The sequence below is a fragment of the Macaca nemestrina genome, chromosome 14, assembly GCF_043159975.1.
Source record: "Macaca nemestrina isolate mMacNem1 chromosome 14, mMacNem.hap1, whole genome shotgun sequence".
Classification (NCBI taxonomy): domain Eukaryota; kingdom Metazoa; phylum Chordata; class Mammalia; order Primates; family Cercopithecidae; genus Macaca; species Macaca nemestrina.
Genome location: NC_092138.1, coordinates 109868280 through 109889640, shown reverse-complemented (window position 1 = coordinate 109889640; position 21361 = coordinate 109868280). Strand labels below are relative to the sequence as shown.

The 21361-nt window shown below is 54.1% G+C and overlaps 1 protein-coding gene across 8 annotated transcripts in view; it reads left to right on the top strand.

Moving 5' to 3' along the window:
- LOC105463955 (SH2 domain containing 3C) overlaps positions 1–21361 on the top strand; it is a 45596-nt gene that overhangs the window by 11818 nt on the left and 12417 nt on the right. For 3 of the 8 annotated variants that reach the window (XM_011711450.3, XM_011711449.3, XM_011711453.3), the window contains 3 exons: positions 6838–6877; positions 18089–18217; positions 20293–20747. In XM_011711450.3, the coding sequence (XP_011709752.2) occupies positions 6838–6877; positions 18089–18217; positions 20293–20747 (624 nt within the window). Of the gene's footprint in view, positions 1–5556; positions 6326–6837; positions 6878–14084; positions 14313–17130; positions 17176–18088; positions 18218–20292; positions 20748–21361 lie in introns of those variants that run through there. The other 5 variants (XM_011711455.3, XM_011711456.2, XM_011711452.2 and 2 more) reach the window with 5 other exon arrangements.

The window sequence follows — 21361 nt, the reverse complement described above, 5'->3', positions numbered from 1 at the left end:
GGGAGGCTGGTCCTTGTCTTCCGAAGGGGCCCAGCTGCTCCTGGCTCTCATTTCCTGTGGAGACTTTCTCACAGTCCTTGAGACCCCCGGACGCCTTGGGCTGTGGGAACTGGGCTGGTTTGGGAAGGATGGGCTGTTCCCCCGATCCCTAGCTGGATCCACATCCCCCCAAACCCTCAGGGGACCCTGTTGCAGGCTGCTGGACCTGTGTGGGGTGAGGGCTGGGGAGGATAGGGGTCAGGTACAGCAGTAGCTCAGAGGCCCACTGACTGTGTGACTTTGAGCAAGTCCCTTTTCCTCTCTGAGCCTTAGTTTCCCCATCAGTAAATTGGGGACAATGACAGCAGCTGCTTCATAGAGTCACTGTGAGGATGGGATATGTCAGGTAAAGCATTTATTCTGGGCTTGGCCCAAGTAAGTACCAGTAAACAGGAGCTACTCATGCTGTAGAAGGGGAAACTGAGGCCCGATGAGAGGGACTTGCCCAGAGCCACGCCACTTCCTACCTCTCAGCTGAGGGCCCGCTCAGGCTCCACCCCATTTCCTCTTCCTGACATTGGTTCTGGGCTCTGGTTGAAATGTTATTTTTTTGTTTGTCTGTTTCTTTGCCTTCCCTCTCTAGCTTCTCCTCCTCTCCACCCAAAAATGGCTCCCAATATCTGGGAGGGGGGGGTCCACCCATGTAAGGAACAGAGCAGAGAATTAGACATCAGGCCAACTGGTTCTAGTCTGAGCAGCTGCATGCCCTGGGTCAAGTTACAAACTTCAGTTTTCTCCGCTGTAAAATGGGGCTTCGAGATCACAGGCATTCCATCAGCCACCAGCGCTCGGTAGATGCCTTTTGTTTTCACTCTCTTCTTTGGCAGGTTTTGAGACTCGGGTGGCAGCTCTCAGGGCCCAGCATCCTCAGCTCTGCCCTGGGAAGTATGGCCTTCTCCTCACAGGGCTGTCGCCCGTCCTGAGCTCCTGCTGGACACCCCAGCCTGCTCAGGAAGACTGAGGGCTCCAGACGGTGGAGAGGGAGCAGGATGTGCTGGACACAATAGTGGCCCATCTTGGGGAGTGGGGCAGGACTAAAGCCAAGAATCATCCTGGCAGGGAATCCCACAGGCCCCATGGCTGGTATCCTGGGCGAGATGGGGCTTTCCACCCAGCTCTCTTTGCCCAGGGCCTTTAAGGACTGAGAAGCTCAGAGCAGGCAGGTGCCTGTTGCTTCTCTGCAGTGGGTGAGTGAAGATGGGCATGAAGGAAGGAGTGAAGATGGGCATGAAGGAAGGAAAGAGGCTGGGCACAGGGCTCACGCCTGTAACCCCAGCACTTTGGGAGGCCAAGGCAGGTGGATCACCTGAGGTCAGGAGTTCAAGATGAGCCCGGCCAATGTGGTGAAACCCCATCTCTACTAAAAATACAAAAACTGGCCGGGCGTGGTGGCACGCACTTGTAGTCTCAGCTACTTAGGAGGCTGAGGCAAGAGAATCACTTGAACCCGGGAGGCGGAAGTTGCAGTGAGCCGAGATCATGACACTGCACTCCTGGGCAACAAAGCAAGACTCCATCTCAAAAAAAAAAAAAAAAAGGGAGGAAAGCAACTTCAGCCCAGCCCCCCAGGAGGGGCAGGGTGGGAGGGTGGCCGATCTTCGTGGATAGAGGCTGGGACAGCAAGAGGAACCCCACATGGGCCAGGGAACTTGCACCCCTCCTTCTCATGCCCTTCTGGGGAGGTAGTTATACTGTGCCCACTTTACAGATGAGGAAGTTGGGCTTCAGAGAGGGAAGGCAGGGAGCCAGGGATCGGGGGCGGGGGAAAAGCTGAGAGGCAGGTGGCAGAGCTTGGGGAGGTCTCCACTTGAGGACATATGTCCAGGCCTCAAGGCCCAAGGGAACAGACAGGGACAGAGAGCAGACAGGCCTCTGCAAAGGACCAGGCCACCATCATGAAAGAGGGCCAGGGTGGGGCAGGACGGCAGCCTCTCCCCACCCCTTCTCCTACAGGGCCTCTCGGGGAACGTCACCCTTCCTTCTGGCCCAGGATAAAGGCCCTGAAGGTAAAGCTTAGATTTAAACATGCATTGGGGGAAAAGAAGGATAATGGGCTTTAATTACTGCTCATTAATCCAATTAATTAAGCTAATATATGCAGTAAGTGGTATCAGTTATCAGAACAAATCAGTTAATACAGGCAGTGAAAGAGGTTGGTTATTTAAATAATTAATGCTGATGATTAATGGGACTGATTTAGCTCAATTGTCACTATTATTAATTGATTTCACCACTAATACGGCAGGAGAAGTCTCTTTTAGGTTTGTAAAATGAGGAATAAAGGAATTAATTAGTGGAGCTGAGTTTTACAAATGGATGCTTTGATTCCTGGATTTGATCATTACAGTGGGAGGGAGAGTTTTCTAGAAATCCCCAAGCAAACTGAACTCTGAAGGCTGCGTAGGAATGACCAACCCTAGCCAAAAGGGAGAGAGGACATTCCAGGCAGAGGGAACAGCACGTACAAAGGCCCTGAGGCTGCAGGGGGTCGAGCTCTTTGGAGGAAATTTGAGAAGACCAGAGTGCAAGGAAGGGAGAAGAGAGAGAAGGGATTTGACCAGCAGAGGCTGGGTCACAGATGGCCCAGCCAGGAGGACTAGACTTTGTCCTCAGGGCTGCAGGGGGCTGCTGTGACACTCATTTACTCATTCATTCATTCATTCAAAAAAATATATTTACTAAGTTCCTGATGGTTCCTAACATTGTCTAGACAGAAACATAAACCCTTGTCCTCGTGGGGCTGACATTGTAGTGAGAGGAGCTAGTCATTACATGAGAGGAAATGTGTGCTAAGTCAGATGAGGGGTCAGGGCAAAATTAAGCAGGGAAGGGAATGTGGGAGTTGGGGAAGATCACACTTTCAGAAAGGGTGGCCAGAAGGCCTTGCTGAGAAGGGGACATTTTAGTGAAGAACTGAAGGAGGGACTGGGTGTGGTCGCTCACACCTGTAATCCCAACACTTTGGGAGGCTGAGATGGGAGGATCACTCCAGCCAGGAGGTCGAGGCTATGGTGGCCATGATCTCACCACTGCATCCCAGCCTAAACGATAGAGCGAGACTCTGTCTCAAAAAAAAAAAAAAAAAGAAGAACTGAAGGGCCAGGCATGGTGGCTCATGCCTGTAATCCCAGCACTTTTTGGGAGGCTGAGGCAGGCAGGTCACCTGAGATCAGGAGTTCAAGACCAACCTGGCCAACATGGCGAAACCCCGTCTCTGCTAAAAATACAAAAAATTAGCCCGGCGTGGTGGTGGTCACCTGTAATCCCACCTACTTGGGAGGCTGAGGCAGGAGAATTGCTTGGACACGGGAGGCGGAGGTTGCAGTCAGCCAAGATCGCGCCACTGCACTCTAGCCTGGGCGATGGAGTGAGACTCCGTCTCAACAACAACAACAACAGCCAAGAGCATGAGGGAGGGAACCCAGGGGATGTCTGGAGGAAAATATTCCAGGCAGCGGGAATAGGAAGTGCAAAGACCCTGAGGTGGGGCGGGGGAGATGGAGCAGCGCGGGTGAGGAGGAATGTCATGGGCCATGAGGTCAGTGTGCAAGGCTGTTTCCAAGACCTTGGCTCTTACTGTAAGTGAAGCTGGGGGCCACGCAAGTGGGTTGGAGCAGAGGAAAGCTGTGATCTGACTTGCATTTGAACAGTACTGCTGTGGCTGCTGTGCGGGGAGAATAGGTCGCAGGGACACAGATGGAGGCAGGGAGGCCAGGGGGAGGTGGTGGTGATAGTCCAGGCAAGTGATGGTAGCAGATCGTAACTGGGCATGGTCATTGTGTCTTGGACATGTCAGAGTGTTGTAGCGCCACCCTATGGTGAGGCCATGGGGTGGAAGAGTGGCCCCAGAGCCTCAGCTTCCCTGACCTGGGCCTCTGCCCTAAGCACCCCTATAGGCTCTGGCCACCCTAGTCAGGCCTGATCTCTTGTGCAGGCACCCTGTCTCCAAGGCTCTACCCCTGTTCCAGAGCCCGAGGGGAAGTACAGGAAGCAGGAGGAAGCGCTGGGTTGATCCAGTGTCCTGGCCGATTTGTTCCCAGCAGTGGGAGGATTTCCGGGCCTGAATAGCAGGAAATGTTGGGATGGGATGCCTCACCCGGGAAGAGTGGGCGGAGGTGGATGGGGGAGGGGTCCCTACTGTAGCTCACTCCACTGCTGCTGGACAGAGAGCCCAAAAGCCTACTGTTGCTGGGCTGTAGCTTGAGGAACTGTGGTTGGATACCAGCTAGGGCTTTCTAGGAGGGAAGATTAGCGATGAAGAATCCTAGAATGTTAGAACAGGGAGGGCTATCAGACAACGTCTCAAGGAGGAGGAGCTTTTGGCCTTAGGATTGGGGGAACCCTCAATTTTATTTTTTATCTCGGCTTCCTTTTTTTTTTTTTTTAATATGAAGCTCCTGTATTTGAGGAGGTGGTCCAATATTTGACCTCCCCTCCCCATTTTGCAGATGGGAAGGCTGAGGCCTTTCTTAGCCAGAAAACCTGGGCCCAACCTAACAAAATTAATGATGACAGCGATTAACAATTAACATTGACTGTTTACTATTCATGCATCCCTTTAAGCAATATTGCTTTCTTTCAACCTCTTCTTCTTGGGTTCAAGTGATTCTCTTGCCTCAGCGTCCCAAGTAACCGGGATTACAGGCGTTCGCTGCCACACCCGGCTAATTTTTCTTTAAGCAATATTTCTTGAGCTCCTGCAGGCACTATGTTGGGGACTGGGTCTCAATGGTGAATTAGACAAAGTCAACACTTTCATAAGGGCATCAGATAATTAAGTCAGCAATTAAATATAAAGTGGCCATTTCAGGCAGAAATTGCAAAAATTGAAAATAAAGTAGGATTGGGAACACAGGGTGAAGAAACGAGGGACTATTCGAGGTGGGGAGGTCAGGGAAGGCTTCTCCAAAGAGGTGACATTAAGCAAAGCCCTGAATAAAGAGGGAGGAGGGACAAGCTTCATGAAGCCCTTGGGGAAGAGCATTCCACGCAGAGGGAACAGCAAGAGCGAAGGCCCTGTGGCCGGAACAAGTTGCCAAGGAGGGTGGGGCAGAGGCAGAATAAGGGACAGGAGGTGCAAGGGAGACAGGCTGGAGAGGTGGCGGGGTGGCTGTTGGGTACCAGCAGGCCACACAGGACCTTGTGGGTTAGGGAACAGATGAGCCAATTTTTGCCTGTTTTTCTGGCATAATCATGGTACCCTCTTTATTCTTGCAAAGGAAGAAAAGTGGCCGGGCGCGGTGGCTCACGCCTGTAATCCCAGCACTTTGGGAGGCCGAGGCGGGCGGATCACAAGGTCAGGAGATCGAGACCACGGTGAAACCCCGTCTCTACTAAAAATATAAAAAAATTAGCCGGGCGCGGTTGTGGGCGCCTGTAGTCCCAGCTACTCGGGAGGCTGAGGCAGGAGAATGGCGTGAACCTGGGAGGCGGAGCTTGCAGTGAGCCGAGATCGCACCACTGCACTCCAGCCTGGGCCACAGAGCCAGACTCCGTCTCAAAAAAAAAAAAAAAAAAAAGGAAGAAAAGTTCTGGTTTGGATGATAAATTGCACGGCCACAGTGAGGAGTTTAGATTGTGTTCTTCTAGAGATGGGAGCCGGTGAAAGGCTGAGGACGGTGTGTGTGCCATGATCTGCTTAGGTTGTAAGCTTGGGCGCCTTCTGGTCTCAGGGCAGAAGCTGACTGTGGGTGAGAGTGGACATGGAGCCCGAGGGAAGGCTCCTCTGCTCCACCGGAGACACGAGGGTGGCCCCACTGTGGGGACGGGGTGGACATGCGGAGAAGATTCTGACGGTGGAGCGGCAGGATTTCCTGCTGGACTGGGTGTGGAGCTGAATGGAAGAGAAGGGGCACAAAGGACCATATGGTTTTTGGCCAAAGTGGCAGGAAAGAGGAAACTGACATCAGCTGAGCTGGGGAAGATGGGGAGGGGGCGGGGTGGAGCCACAGTTCTGCTTTGGATACAACAAGTTGGAGATAGCCTTCAGATATCCAAGGGGAGGCGTCCAGGAGGTAGTTGGGTTTCCAAGTCTGGGGATGGAGGGGCAGGTCCAGGCTGCCTGAGGGTAGGGGTAGCATTTAAGGCAGTGCAGTTGGGGGGAGTGGTTCATGGTGGCCCTCAGGAAGCAGGAAGGAAAAATAGCCACCTCTGGCCTCTGGTCGCTCCAGGCTCTCCACTCTGGGGGCGGAATCAATTCCGCAGCCCTCTAGCACCGGCAGTGGCTCCGCAGTGTGCTTGGCAGTGGCCGTGACTAGGTCACTCTACCCTAGGAAGTGAGCGCAGGGTAGGAGGACAGGGGCTGATCCCCAGCCTGGGGCCCTCCAGGGTTTAGAGTCAGGGATGATGGGGGTGGGGTGGGAGGAGGGGGTGGGGTGGGAGGAGGGGGTGGGGTGGGAGGAGGGGGTGGGTAAGGCAGAGAGAAGAAGAAGAAAACCAGGGAAGCATAGTGTCCGTAGTCCAGTGAAGACAGTGGTTCGGGAAGCAGGCTCCATAATAAGCAGGTAACGTTCACTAAGCCCTGAGTCCTCCATTCAAAGTCATTAGGCAGAGACTGTCATTATTCCTGATTTACAGATACGAAATGCAGGCTCAGAGAGGTGAAGGGACTTGCTTAGGGGTGCACAGCTGGAGAGTGGAGGAGCCAGGCCAGCTGATAAGTAGTGCCCCCTCCTGCCTTCAGGGTGAGCCTGCTGGGGTCCCAAGGGCCAGGTGCTGGCCCCAGGCAGGCAGGCAAGAGACTGGCATCTGGGGAGCCAAGCAGGGCTGGGGATGCTCACTTGTCTCCTCTCCTTCCAGGGCTGCTGGAGAGCCGGAGGCTGGCGGCGACTATGTGAAGGTAGGAGGGGCTGGGCCAGGGGTTGGTCAGAGGACACTGAAGGTCTCAGAGCCTGTTCCATTACGGGTGGGCAGAGCCCTTCCTCAAGCCTTGTTAGGAGCCAGACCTCACTGTGTATTCCCCGGGTGGGGAGGTTCTCGGAGTCGAGGCAGCATTTGGATCCAGTTTCATTCTCCGCACCTTCTTCCTACACCAGCCATTATTCTCTCCTGGCCCCAAACTCAGGGCATCCCAGTATTTGATATCATCTGACCCCACCCACTTGCCAGCTGGATGGGTCCCCAACAGTGTCTCTGTGCAGAGGATGCAGCCTTCCAATCCCACCCAATCTTTGTGCACCTACTGTGTGCTGTCTCTGGGAGCAGGGAGCAGGAGAGGATGACTCAGTTCTTTAGCACAGATAATGGGCACAGCTCAGATTTATCCAAAGCTTAATTTATCCTGGGCACTGGGAACACGGAAATGCAGTTTTGGCAGAGCACGGTGGCTCATGCTTGTAATCCCAGCACTTTGGGAGGCCAAGGTGGGTGGATCACCTGAGGTCAGGAGCTCAGGACCAGTCTGGCCAGCATGATGAAACCCTTTGTCTACTAAAAATACAAAAAATTAGCCAGATATGGTGGTGCGTGCCTGTAATCCTCAGCTACTCAGGAAACTGAGGCAGGAGAATTGCTTGAACCCAGGAGGCAGAGGTTGTAGTGAGCTGAGATTGCGCCACTGCACCCCAGCCTGGGAAAAAAAAAGCAAATGCAGTTTTGAAATAACAATGATAGCCGGGCGCGGTGGCTCAAGCCTGTAATCCCAGCACTTTGGGAGGCCGAGACGGGCGGATCACGAGGTCAGGAGTTCGAGACCATCCTGGCTAACACGGTGAAACCCCGTCTCTACTAAAAAAAATACAAAAAACTAGCCGGGCGAGGTGGCGGGCGCCTGTAGTCCCGGCTACTCGGGAGGCTGAGGCAGGAGAATGGCGTAAAAACCCGGGAGGCAGAGCTTGCAGTGAGCTGAGATCCGGCCACTGCACTCCAGCCTGGGCGACACAGCGAGACTCCGTCTCAAAAAAAAAAAAAAAACAAAAAACAAAAAAACAATGATAGTAATAATCATAATCATAAATAACATATTGAGTGCCTACTGTGTGCAGACCCTGTGCTGGCTGCTAGACCCTGGAGGAGAGGCATTCTTTACATGAGAGATCTTTGATTCTGTCCCTCATCACTGGGTAGGGAGAGCCTTCTTGTGCCCATTTACGGATGGGAAACTTGAGGTCCAGAGAAGTGCAGTGACTTGCCCTGGGTCACATTACTTTTTTTTTTTTCTTTTTTTTTTTATACTGTAAGTTCTGGGGTAACATGTTCATGTGCAGAACATGCAGGTTTGTTACATAGGTATACACGTGCCATGGTGGTTGGCTGCACCCATCAAGCCATGATCTACATTAGGTATTTTTCTTAATGCTCTCCCTCCCCTAGCCCCCTACCCCGCATACTTTTAATGGTGAAAACCACAGTTACTTTTACACCAACCTGATATTATGAGGAAGAACTGGGATTACACCCCGAGTTTGATGCCAGGACTATAGCCAAAGCCCTTGGCCTTCTACCCCCAGGAGCCCCTACCCTGAGCAAGGCCCTGTGCCGAGTACTGAGAATAGGCAGAGGGCAAGGAGCACCAGGCCCTGAATTCAAAGGGCTCCTGGTCCAGGTGGGACCCACGGAAGAATCATACAGTGCTTTGCGCTTGATTTTTGCAATCCGTCAGATCCAACTTTTATTTTTATTATTATTTTTTAAGAGATGGGATCTCTCTGTCTCTCACTGCAGCCTTGTGCTCCTGGGCTCAAGCAATCCTCCCACCTTAGCCTCCTAAGTCCCTGGGACTACATGTGTGTGCCACTGCTAATTTAAAGAGATGGAGTCTCACTCTGTCGCCCAGGCTGGAGCACGGTGGCGCGATCTCGGCTCACTGCAAGCTCTACCTCCCAGGTTCACACCATTCTCCTGCCTCAGCCTCCCGAGTAGCTGGGACTACAGGCACCTGCCACCACACCCAGCTAATTTTTTGTATTTTTAGTAGAGACGGAGTTTCACCGTGTTAGCCAGGATGGTCTTGATCTACTGACCTCATGATCTGCCTGCCTTGGCCTCCTAAAGTGCTGGGATTACAGGCGTGAGCCACCACGCCCAGCCAAAAAAAAAAATTTTTTTTACAGATGGGGTCTCACTATGTTGCCCAGGCTGGTCTCAAATGCCTGGCCTCAAGTGATCTTCCTGCCTCAGTCTCCCAAAGTGCTGGGAATACAAACATGAGTGACCACGCCTAGCAGATCCAAATTTTAGTCCCTTCAAAGCAAGATGTGCCAGGCGCAGTGGCTCAGGCTAGGCGCAGTGGCTCATGCCTGTAATCCCAGCACTTTGGGAGGCCGAGGCGGGCAGATCACCTGAGGTCAGCAGTTTGGGACCAGGCTGGCCAACATGGCGAAATCCCGTCTCTACTAGAAATACAAAAATCAGCCAGACGTGGTGGCACATGCCTGTAATCCCAGCTACTGGGGAGGCTGAGGCAGGAAATTTCCTTGAACCCAGGAGGCAGAGGTTGCAGTGACTCGAGATAGTACCACTGTACTCTAGCCTAGGCGACTGAGCAAGACTCAATCTCAAAAAAGAAAAAAAAAAAGCATGATGTAGGCTGATATAAAAAACCCCACAAAACTAAAAAACAAATTTTAGTCTGAGATCTGCCACTTACTTGCCACTGGCTTTGGGTGTGGCATCGCCTCCCTGAGCCTGTGTTTGACTATGTGAAATGGTAACAAGGGTGCCTCCAACCCAGGGTTGCTATGGCTTCAGGGAGCCCATGGCCATGAGTGGGGGACCTAGGCCTGGAACAGCGTGGGCTGGCCTAGCTCCTCACCACAGGGACATTTCATCACCCTGAGATGCTACCTGCACAACTCTATGTAAGTGACTAGTAATGGAGCAGCGTGGGAAGTCCTCAGCTTGCTGCCCCCTCACCATCACCAGAAGCTGTGGGAGCTCCAGACGTGGGGGATGACTTTCAGCTGGGGAGCTGGAGATCAAGGAAAGCTTTCTGGAGGAGGAGGCATTGGAGCCAGGCCATTGCAGTTGACTGGGAACATTCACTGAGATCTCTCCATGAGTGAAATGCTAGAGGCCGGGCGCGGTGGCTCAAGCCTGTAATCCCAGCACTTTGGGAGGCCGAGACGGGCGGATCACTAGGTCAGGAGATCGAGACCATCCTGGCTAACACGGCGAAACCCCGTCTCTACTAAAAACACAAAAAATTAGCCGGGCGAGGTGGCGGCGCCTGTGGTCCCAGCTACTCGGGAGGCTGAGGCAGGAGAATGGCGGGAACCCGGGAGGCGGAGCTTGCAGTGAGCTGAGATCTGGCCACTGCACTCCAGCCTGGGTGACAGAGCGAGACTCTGTCTCAAAAAAAAAAAAAAAAAAAAAAAAAAAAAAAAAAAAAAAAGAAATGCTAGAAAGGAGACAAAGTTAAGCAGAGATGGGTAGGAGAGTTGTCCCGGCAGAGGCAGGAGTGTGGACAAAGTCAGAAAGTAAACTGCGTGAGCCCAGAAACAGAGTCTAGGGTAGGAGCAAGTCTAGCAGAAGTTCCAGAACCCTTATGCCACTGTGGGAGGGAGGACCTGGGGAAAACTAACACCAAAGGCAGTGGGTGGAATGCAGGGGGCATATTTCAGCATCCCGCAGACCCCAGGTGCCTGTAAGGTGGTGAGATCCCTGTGAAGAATGTTAGCTTTATATTTTTTCCTATAGTTTATTTTTAGGGGTTAAAAATGTAGGGTTTTGGCCGGGCGCGGTGGCTCAAGCCTGTAATCCCAGCACTTTGGGAGGCCGAGATGGGCGGATCACGAGGTCAGGAGATCGAGAGACGATCCCGGCTAACACGGTGAAACCCCGTCTCTACTAAAAAAATACAAAAAAATAGCCGGGCGAGGTGGCGGGCGCCTGTAGTCCCAGCTACTCGGGAGGCTGAGGCAGGAGAATGGCGTAAACCCGGGAGGCGGAGCTTGCAGTGAGCTGAGATCCGGCCACTGCACTCCAGCCTGGGTGACAGAGCAAGACTCCGTCTCAAAAAAAAAAAAAAAAAAAAAAAAAGTAGGGTTTTTTTTTCTTTGTTTTGTTTTAAACATTGTAAAATAAGTAATATCTACTCAGTAGAACTGATTAAACAGTCTCCCAAAGGACAAAGTCAAAGGAATGTTAATTTTAGTTTCAAGACTCAGATGAGGTTCTGGGCGCAGTGGCTCATGCCTGTAATCCCAGCAGTTGGGAGGCCGAGGTGGGAGGGTCATTTAAGGCAAGGAGTTCGAGACCAGCCTGGGCAACTTAGCAAGATCCTGTCTCTACAAAAAATATATAAAAATTAGCTGGGAAGGCCAGGTGAGGTGGCTTACACCTGTAATACCAGCACTTTGGGGGACTTGGGCCTTGGAATTGGGAGGCCAAGGCCGGCGAATCACTTGAGGCCACGAGTTTGAGACCAGCCTAGCCAAGATAGTGAAACCCCGCTACTAAAAATACAAAAAATTGACCGGCCACCGTGGCTCACGCCTGTAATCCCAGCACTTTGGGAGGCCGAGGCGGGTGGATCATGAGGTCAGGAGATCGAGACCATCCTGGCTAACACGGTGAAACCCCATCTCTACTAAAAAAAGATATAAAAAAGATATCCAGGTGCACTATTGTAATCCCAGCTACTCAGGAGAATGAGGCAGCAGAATTGCTTGAATCTGGGAATTGGAGGTTGCAGTGAGCTGAGATCTTGCCACTGCACTCCAGTCTGGGCAATGGAGTGAGATTTCATCTCAAAATAATAATAATAATAATAATAATAATAATAATAGTGGCCGGGCGCGGTGGCTCACGCCTGTAATCCCAGCACTTTGGGAGGCCGAGGTAGGCACATCACAAGGTCAGGAGATTGAGACCATCCTGGTGAACACGGTGAAACCCCATCTCTACTAAAAATACCAAAAAAATTAGCCCTGCGTGGTGGTGGGCACCTGTAGTCCCAGCTTCTTGGGAGGCTGAGGCAGGAGAATGGCGTGAACCTGGGAGGCGACGGAGCTGGCAGTGAGTGGAGATCGTGCCACTGCACTCCAGCCTGAGAGACAGAGCGAGACTCCATCTCAAAAAAAAAAAAAAATAATAATAATAGTAATCTGGGTATGGTGGTGCATGCCTGTAATCCCAGCTACTAGGAACTACTTGGGTGGCTGAGGCATGAGAATCACTTGAACCCAGGAGGCAGAGGCTGCAGTGAGCAGAGATTGAGCCACTGCACTCCAACCTGGGTGACAGAGTGAGACTGTGTCTTGAAAAAAAAGAAAATTAGCTGAGTGTGGTGGTGCGCACCTGTAGTTCCAGCTAAGCTACTTGGGAGGCTGAGGCAAGAGAATTGCTTGAGCCCAGGAGGTCAATGCTGTGATTACGCCACTGTGCTCCAGCCTGGCCTACAGAGGGATACCCTGCCTCTTTAAAAAAAAAAAAAAAAAAAAAAAAAAAAGTCAAATGAGGGTTAAAAGGAATCAATAGTTGGGTTCCAAAAGCCCCCTCTTAGGCTGGGCATGGTGGCTCATGCCTGTAATACCAGCACTTTGGGAGGCTGAGGCGGGCGGATCACTTGAGGTCAAGAGTTCAAGACCAGCCTGGCCAACATGGTGAAACCCCATCTCTACGAAAAGAAAAAAAAATTAACCAAGCATAGTGGCGCACACCTGTAATCCCAGCTACTCGGGAAGCTGAGGCATGAGAATTGCTTGAGCCTGGGCAGCCGAAATTGCAGTGAGCCGAGATCACTCCATTCCACTCCAGCCTGGGCAACAAGAACAAAACTCTGTCTCAAAAAAACAAAACCAAAAGCCCCCTCCTACCTTGAGATACTCATCTTTGAGGAGTCAGCTTCCAGAACTGTTTTGTGTATCCTTTGATTCTAAGGAAAGGATTCTTAAATTCCAAGACCATAAAATTCCAGGCTGCTTGTCCAGAGCTTCAGATGTATTTACAGAAAACAAACAAACAAACTGAGGCTCAGAGAGGTGGACTCACCCACCTGCGGTCACACAGTCTGTCAGAAGGATTTAGACCTGAGGCCTGACTGATGGGGAATCAGCAATGGCTCCCTTTGCATTGAAGAGTATGTGGTTCTGGGACAAAAAGTCCAGTTTCTTTTTCTTTTTGAGACAGAGTCTTGCTCCATCACCCAGGCTGGAGTGCAGTGGTACAATCTCACCTCACTGCAACCTCTGCCTCCTGGGTTCAAGCGATTCTCATGCCTCAGCCTCCTGAGTAGCTGGGATTACAGGCATGTGCCACCACACCCGGCTAATTTTTTTGTGTTTTTAATAAAGAATTTCACCATGCTGGCCAGACTGGTCTCGAACTCCTGGCCTCAAGTGATCCACTTGCCCTGGCCTCCCAGGGTGCTGGGATTACAGGCGTGAGCCACCATGCCGGGCCAAAAAGTCCAGTTTCTAAGACAGGAAGCTTGAAAATAATAGCGTGCACTTATTGAGCGTTTATTTCATGCCTGGCAACTTACATGCACCAGCTCAGCAAAAGCTTACAAGAGTTCTATGTAGGCTTTAGCTGCGTTTGACAGGTGCATTTTCCACAAGTAAGTCGTAGATCCCAGGGAAGGGGCTGGTGGGAGTGGGCGCACCAGTAGTTAGGGGACAGTTGAACCCAGGCTGCCCCTCTAACCACTGGGCTTTACTGGCTCTCTGCACCCCCAGAGTCTTATCAGTGAACATCCGCGATTCCCAGCAGAGTCCCTGATTCCAAACCAGGGGTGAGAAATCCTGGACTCTGGGAGATTTCCTGAGGCCACAAAGAATTTGGTCGACCACATACAGGGATTTTTCCAGTTTTAGATATGATTTAATTCAAAGTCTCTGCCCGCTCCCGGTCTGTTAGAGGTGCGGCGAGTGGAGGAGGCAGGAACCTCCCTTCGCTGGTCCATGGGTCCCCACCCGATCCCGCTGCCCCGGGTAATACCCTCCTTGGCAGGTCCTCTGCTCCGCGCCCGCAGCTCCAGGCAGCTCGAGCGCGCGGGACTGGAGGGCGGGGGGCGAGGGGCTGGGAGCGGGGGGCGGGCAGAGGGAGGAACAATGGCCCCCTCCCCTCCCCTGACCGGCTGGAGGGTGGGGTCTCCCCGCCCCGCCTCCCCGCTCCTCCCCCGACAAGGCGATGAGGTAATCGCGCCGCTGAGAGGCACGCGCAGCCGGTGCCCAGCCGGTTGGTCCCTGCGCCCCTGCCCCGCCAGCCACCGCCCCCCCACACCGTCCCGGCCTCGGCAGCCCGGCCCCACCATGACCGAGCGGTGCAGCCTGTGGAGTGCCCTGTCGGCAGCCGCCTGCTGCTTCTACCGCGGCTCCTTCGTGCAGGTGCAGGTGAGGGGGCGGCTCGGCCCCCGCCATGCGCGCCGGGTTGGGACCCCGGCCGCTCCGCCCGGGGCCCTAGAGACAGCTGGGGAGCTGCAGTCCTGCGGCGCCCGCCCAGCAGGGTCGGGCCCAGCCGGGCCGGTCAGGGGAGGGGGCGGGGTCGCCCCAGCCTCACCTCTGGGCGCCCAGGCGCTCCGCGGGGTGAGGGTTCGGCGGCCACTCCTGGGACTCCGGGCTGCGGTGGATGCCGGTCCGTTTCTGCCTTCTCTGCAGGAGGGAGAGAGCTGGGGCAGGGGGTACCGGGAGATGGGGTCCCCGGCACCCTGCCGGTCCTCCGCCTGGCACGCTGGCCCTTGCGGCTGACCTGGGCACCCTGGCTCCCCATTGTACCGGGGGCGCTGGGCTGGGATCTGAAGGCTGAGTGAGGAGCAGGAAATGCGGGTGATGCTTCGGGTGCCAGGGTTGGGGCCAGAGCACCCGCCACTCTCCCGCCCTCTAGGTGTGCTTGGACATGCCTGGGGCTCAGGTCTCTCCCAGCCCGGCTGGCCGGGCAGTGCAGGACGGCGCCGCGGCGGTGAGAGGGTTAAACGGAAGGGGGTGGAGGGGAGGACCCGGACCCCGCCTCTCTGCGGAGCATCCTTTGGGGATGGCTTTGCTTGGGGTTGGGACTCCGAGGTGAGCTGGAGGGGATGCTGGGCTCGGGCTGGCGGGAAGGGGTTAAGACCCTGTCCGGGGGTCTCCGCGCTCCTGCTCCCTGAGCCCCCTGGGAGATGCCAGGCGCGTTGGCTCTTCGCTCCCCCAGGCTCACACACGCTCGCTGAGCCCGCCTGAAGGACGGCCCCGCCGGCTGCGGAGCGGAGCATCCCCGCACCGGCCAATCAGGCGCGCGCAGGCCAGGAGGCGGTGAGATCATCTCTGGCCAATAGCAGAGCGCCGAGCGCAGGGATGCTGCATTCGCACTCCAGCACCCCCAACTCTAGGGAGCTGGGGGCCCCCAGGTCGATGTGAGATCAAGGCACAGGGACCCTAGGATTCCTCACCCTCAGGTGTGTGGGAGGACCAAGTTGGTCCCCCCAGACTCTCCGTGACCAGTGATTAAGCTGGAAAAGGGGAGCCCAGTCTCCCAGCCCCCTTTAACGGATGAGTCTTCTCAGGCCCAGAGAGGGGAAGTGACTGGCTCAAGGTCACACAGTGGCGGCCTTGGGGCGGGTTCTTCAACATCCAGCCTCCTCCCTCCTTTGCCCGCGTCCCTCGGGCTCCAGCTGAAACTGGGGGAAGGTCTCAATTGCATGCCCTTTGTCAAGGAGGACGCCAAAAGGCTGAGATCTTGGGTCCCTTTTTCCCTGTGACGCCCACTCTTCCCTTCCCAGGGTTTGATGTGATATAAGGAAAGAGGACTAGGCTGGTGTGAGCACCGCAGAGTGAGAGGGAGAGAGAACAGGGACCCCCAGAAGTAGGGGACCCCTTGGGGAAGTGTAGGTGTCTGAGAAGGCCGGGGTCCTAGCTCAGCCCTGGGCCTCTGCCCTTCGGGAGTGTCGGTTTCTACCACGGCTGGAGGATGTGCAGAATTCCCACCCCCAGGCCTTTCTCCTGAGCACCTGTGCAAAACCACCCACTCCCACCATCTGTCCCCAGAGTCCTGCAGGTTCCTCAAGGTCCAGATTTTCATGGGCCCACCGCCAAGCTGCTCCTGCCCCAACCTTGCCCACTCAGCGTGTCCCATCATCCTTCTAGGATCTGGGCCGGGAGTCCTCTCGGACCCCTCCGCCCTGCTCCCCCGCATGAATCAATGTCCATCTAAACTCCCCTTTCCCTACTCCTTCTCCCCACACCTTATCTGCCCTGCCACTGCCTAGAAAACCCTAGACTGCTCTCCCCAAGTGGTCTAAACCTGCTCCAACACTTCCAAACCCTTCCATGGCTGTGCTGTGGCCTCCGGCTAATCCCCAGCTCACTAAGACACCTGCCACACCTGCCCCTGCCCCCACAGCCCCTTGGAAGCTTCTCATTCATCTCCCCTCCCTCCCCTTGGCTCTGCCCATAGGGCCCTGACTTTGCTGCTCTCTGTCCAGAAGCTCTTTCCTGCCCACCTGTCCACCTGCCCTCTCCACCCTGGTGCTTTTGCTTGGTTCACCCAGTCCTTCTTCAGACCTCAGCAGAAATGTCACCTTTTCTGGGAAGTGATCCCTGACTCTGCCCCCTGACTAGTTTGGTGGTGCACCATCTCTGTCTGTGCATCTCGAGACATTCGGGAGACCGGGAATTGATTGTCAGTGTTTGCAAGGCCTCCCCCAGGGCAGGGGCCACCTTGGGTCCTCACCCCTGGGACAGGACCAGGATAAGGACTTAGTCAATGTTGAATGGAGTCAGAGATTCTAGATATCTCTGACACTGGGAATCATGGTGTCTTGGGAGCAATGCAGACTGGGGTAAACCCAGGCAGTATGGGAGCAGAGGGCTAAGAGATGTAGTCATAGAATTAGGAGGCAAAATCTGTGGATGGTCTGAGGAGGCAGGGAGCGAACTGGAGGACCCTTGGACTCTGGGGAGCGAGGGGCCCCAGGGAGAGACTCACCTGGGATGAAGGCCCTTTACTGCCCTCCCTCATCGATCTTGCCTTCTGGCCAGTGCTGGGGTCTGTCTGTCTTGGAGTAGGCATCTTTGGGGCCTGGAGTTGGGGGAAGGAGAGGAAGAACCGTCCCATGTCCGTGCAGTGATGAGGCTGTCTGTGTGCCAGTAGTACTCTGGAGTGCTGTCTCTTTTCATCTTCACAGTGAGGTGAGGCAGGTTCTGTCACTGTACCCATTTTAATGAGGAAGAAATTGAGGCCCAGAGAGCTCACATGGCACAGCCAGGATTGGACTGGGCTCTGGTGGGTGTACACCTGGCATTAGGGGCTTCCCTTCCTCTGCCCTTAGGGCCCCTGAGATCCATCAGCCTCCAACTTCAGGCCACAGTGATCAAGAAACCAGGAGGTTCTGGGCCAGGTGGGAGGGTGGAGTACTGGGCATTATCTCCTTCAGGGGCCTTGGGCTTCCCTGCTGGGCCATGGCCTCCTCATCTGGTGAGGATTGCTGGGGATTGCAAGGGAGAAATGGCTTTGGAAATTGTAAGGGGAAATGCAGATGTCTGTGTGGGGTCCCCGTGTCCCTGTTTATAGTCTCTTCCCCACCCTTGCATTGTAGAATGTGCCATCCCAGAATGTATCCTTGTCCAACCAGCTCTGTGGTTTTTGCTCATAGCTTTTCCTGCAGTTACCTGCTGCCCTACCTCCAAGATTCATCTGTAGAAATCCCCCTCCAACACTTCAAGATCAGTTTGGTGCCGTTGGTGCATAATGAGTGTTTTCTTACTGCCCTCTCCTCCAGGAAGGCTTCCCAGACGCCTCTGCCTTGCCCAGGCTTAATCCTGCTTGTAGAAGCCACCTGGCTCTTTGCCGCTGTCCAGCGCTATGGTGCTGACCGCCCTCTACTCAGAGGCTCCCATTGCTTTTGCCTCTCCTCAGCCTAGGCACTGCCTTGAGGGCCAGGCTTGGTTTATGTGTCACCGCATCCACCTCTGGCATATAGCACAGGGCCTGGAATGCAGTTGGCATTGTTTGGTTGAAGGAATTGAGATTTCTTTACTCTTTCTGGGACCCAAGGTAAAGGACCTTTCTGGCACCTGTGCCTTAGTGTTCCCAGAGTCCCAGGATAGGAGGAGTTCATCCATGGTAGAATGAAGCTGGGAGGGAAGGAAGAAGGGGGCTTTAAGTTGGATGCCAACTCTTGCTGTCTCCTACCCAGTTCTCCAAGGAGAAGTACATCCTGGACTCATCGCCAGAGAAACTCCACAAGGAATTGGAGGAGGAGCTCAAACTCAGTAGCACGGATCTCCGCAGCCATGCCTGGTACCATGGCCGCATCCCCCGAGAGGTGAGCAGGCCCCCAGCTGGAACTTCAACCCCGGACCCTCCTACCCACTGCCTTGGGCAGCCCCAGCCCTGGTTGCAGCCACCTGGGAGGCTCTGTCCTATTGCTTGATGGGTTCAATCAGAATGGACTGGGATGAGGTCTAGCTCTGCCCTTTACTGACTGTGACCTTGAAGAAGTTGCTTCACCTCTCCAAGCCTCAGTATCTACTGCAAAGGGTTCTTGTGAAAATTAAATGAAATAATGCAGGTAAAATGTTTAACATGATGCTTGACACCATGAATGTTGGCCTTTGTTCTTTTTTTTTTTTTTTTTTTTTTTTTTTTTTTTTTTTTTGAGACGGAGTCTCGCTCTGTCGCCCAGGCTGGAGTGCAGTGGCGCGATCTCGGCTCACTGCAAGCTCCGCCTCCCGGGTTCACGCCATTCTCCTGCCTCAGCCTCCCGAGTAGCTGGGACTACAGGCGCCCACAACCGCGCCCGGCTAATTTTTTGTATTTTTAGTAGAGACGGGGTTTCACCGTGGTCTCGATCTCCTGACCTTGTGATCCGCCCGCCTCGGCCCTTTGTTCTTATTATTGTTACTGTTATTGTCTGGTCTATATATCTGCCTTTTGTATGCTTGCTTAGTGAGTACCAATCTTTGGGCTACTTAGTTTTGGCAAAGTTGAGTTTCTTGGCTGAGGTGACTTTATAAGCCACAGACTTAAGTTTATAGATCACTTGTTCCTTCTTTCATTCATGCTATAATCTTTGTCAAACACCAACTTTGCCAGGACCTGTGCTAAGCACCAAGGCTGCAGAGGTAGAAGAGGTGGTGGCTTCTTTTGATGGCTAATGGCCCAGGGTAGGGGGCTGACAGTCAGAGCCTAGTGGAAGAAGTGCAAGAATAGAGTGCCTAGTATGAATATGGGCAAGTCCTGAGGAGGGGACACTGAGGATGGAGGCCTTTGTGAGATAGATAGGAGTTCACCAGGTGGGGCCAGGTGTGATGGCTCACGCCTGTAATCTCAGCACTTTAGGAGGCTGAGGTGGGCAGATCACCTGAGGTCAGGAGTTTGAGACCAGCCTGGCCCACATGGTGAAACCTTGTCTCTACTAAAAAAAATGAAAATTAGCCAGGTGTGGTGGCACGCACCTGTAAGCCAGCTACTCAGGAGGCTGAGGCAGGAGAATCACTTGAACCTGGGAGGCGGAGGTTGCAGTGAGTGGAGATTGTGCCACCACACTGCAGCTTGGGTGACAGAGTGAGACTCTATCTCAATAACAATAATAAGGACGGGTGTGGTGGCTCACGCCTGTAATCCCAGCACTTTGGGAGGCCAAGGCAGGTGGATCACAAGGTCAGGAGATCAAGACCATCCTGGCTAACACAGTGAAACCCCATCTCTACTAAAAATACAAAAAATTAGCCGGGCATGGTGGTGGACACCTGTAGTCCCAGCTACTCGGGAGGCTGAGGCAGGAGAATGGCATGGACCCGGGAGGCGGAGCTTGCAGTGAGCCAAGATTGCGCCACTGCACTCCAGCCTGGGCAACACAGCGAGACTCCATCTCAAATAATAATAATAATAATAAATAAAAATAAATAAATAATAAATAAACATCTGAAGTACATCAGATGGACAAGGCAGGAACGGTGTTCCAGGACAAAAAAGCAGCTTGAGGGTGCAAGGGCCAGAGGCATGCCAGAGCACTGAGAGGTTGGAAGAATGAGGATTAGGAATTCACTCTGCCCAACCAGAACCCTGAGAAGGGATGGGTCTGAGACCTGGGTCTCAGATCAGCCATTCTCACTCCTCCAGACCCGGGGCCTCTGTGCCTCCCATTCCAAGGTGTTAGGTCCTCCCATTCCTGAGCCTCTGTGCTGCAGACCCAGGGCCTCTGCCTGAGGTGCCCCCTCTGAACCTGGGTCATTGCATCCCAGCTCTCAGATGTCAGATGTTTCTGTTCACTGGGTCCTCTATACCCTGGGTCTGGGCTTGCTGTCCCCCCTAATCCTGAGTTGCTCTGTCCCCCAGATCCTGGGTCTGACCCTCTTCTGGCCCTGTCCTACTCCAGCCTAACCATGCCTTCTGCAGGTCTCAGAGACCTTGGTACAACGCAATGGCGACTTCCTCATCCGGGACTCGCTCACCAGCCTGGGCGACTATGTGCTCACGTGCCGCTGGCGCAACCAGGCCTTGCACTTCAAGATCAACAAGGTGGTGGTGAAGGCAGGCGAGAGCTACACACACATCCAGTACCTGTTTGAGCAGGAGAGCTTCGACCATGTGCCCGCCCTCGTGCGCTATCATGTGGGCAGCCGCAAGGCTGTGTCAGAGCAGAGTGGTGCCATCATCTACTGCCCGGTGAACCGCACCTTCCCACTGCGCTACCTCGAGGCCAGCTATGGCCTGGGACAGGGGAGTAGCAAGCCCGCCAGCCCTGTCAGCCCCTCAGGCCCCAAGGGCAGCCACATGAAGCGGCGCAGCGTCACCATGACCGACGGGCTCACTGCGGACAAGGTCACCCGCAGCGATGGCTGCCCCACCAGGTCAGCCAGGGCCCCATTTGTCAAATGGGGATGTGGGTAATGAGAGGGCTAGTGAGAAAGGGAAGGGCCAGGCACACTGAAATGGGATGAAATTCCCCTCCTGGAGCCTCTGTGTGCAGGGAGGAATGGGAGGAAGGTTGGGCCATACTGTGTGGATGTACGGAACGAAGGAGTTGCAGGGAGTCAGACCCAAGTGGCAGTCCCAGCTCTGCCACTTGCTGGCCATGTGCCCTTGACCCTGTCACCTCTCCTTTATTATCTCCATGTTCCTACCTATAAAGGCTTTCATTCAAGCAGCCCTCCCTATGCCAGGGGAGCCCTGAGTCCTGAACCAGAGAAGGGCCTGGTCCCTGCCACCTGATGCCACCCCTTCATCCTACACAGCTAGGCCAAGGTGGGCATCCGAGCAGAGGGCTTTACAGCATGGAAATCACTGCACAGGGAATGGGATGTTCTCAGCAAATTTTAATTACACCTGGTTGTCTCTGGGGCTAAAACCAGGCCCTGGATGCCAGGAAAAGCCACAGCAGCTGCTGGTTCCTGAGATCCTACTAAGTGTTAAGTGCTGTACGTGGCCAATCTCATCAACGCCCACTTCCTCCTGGGAGGTGGGT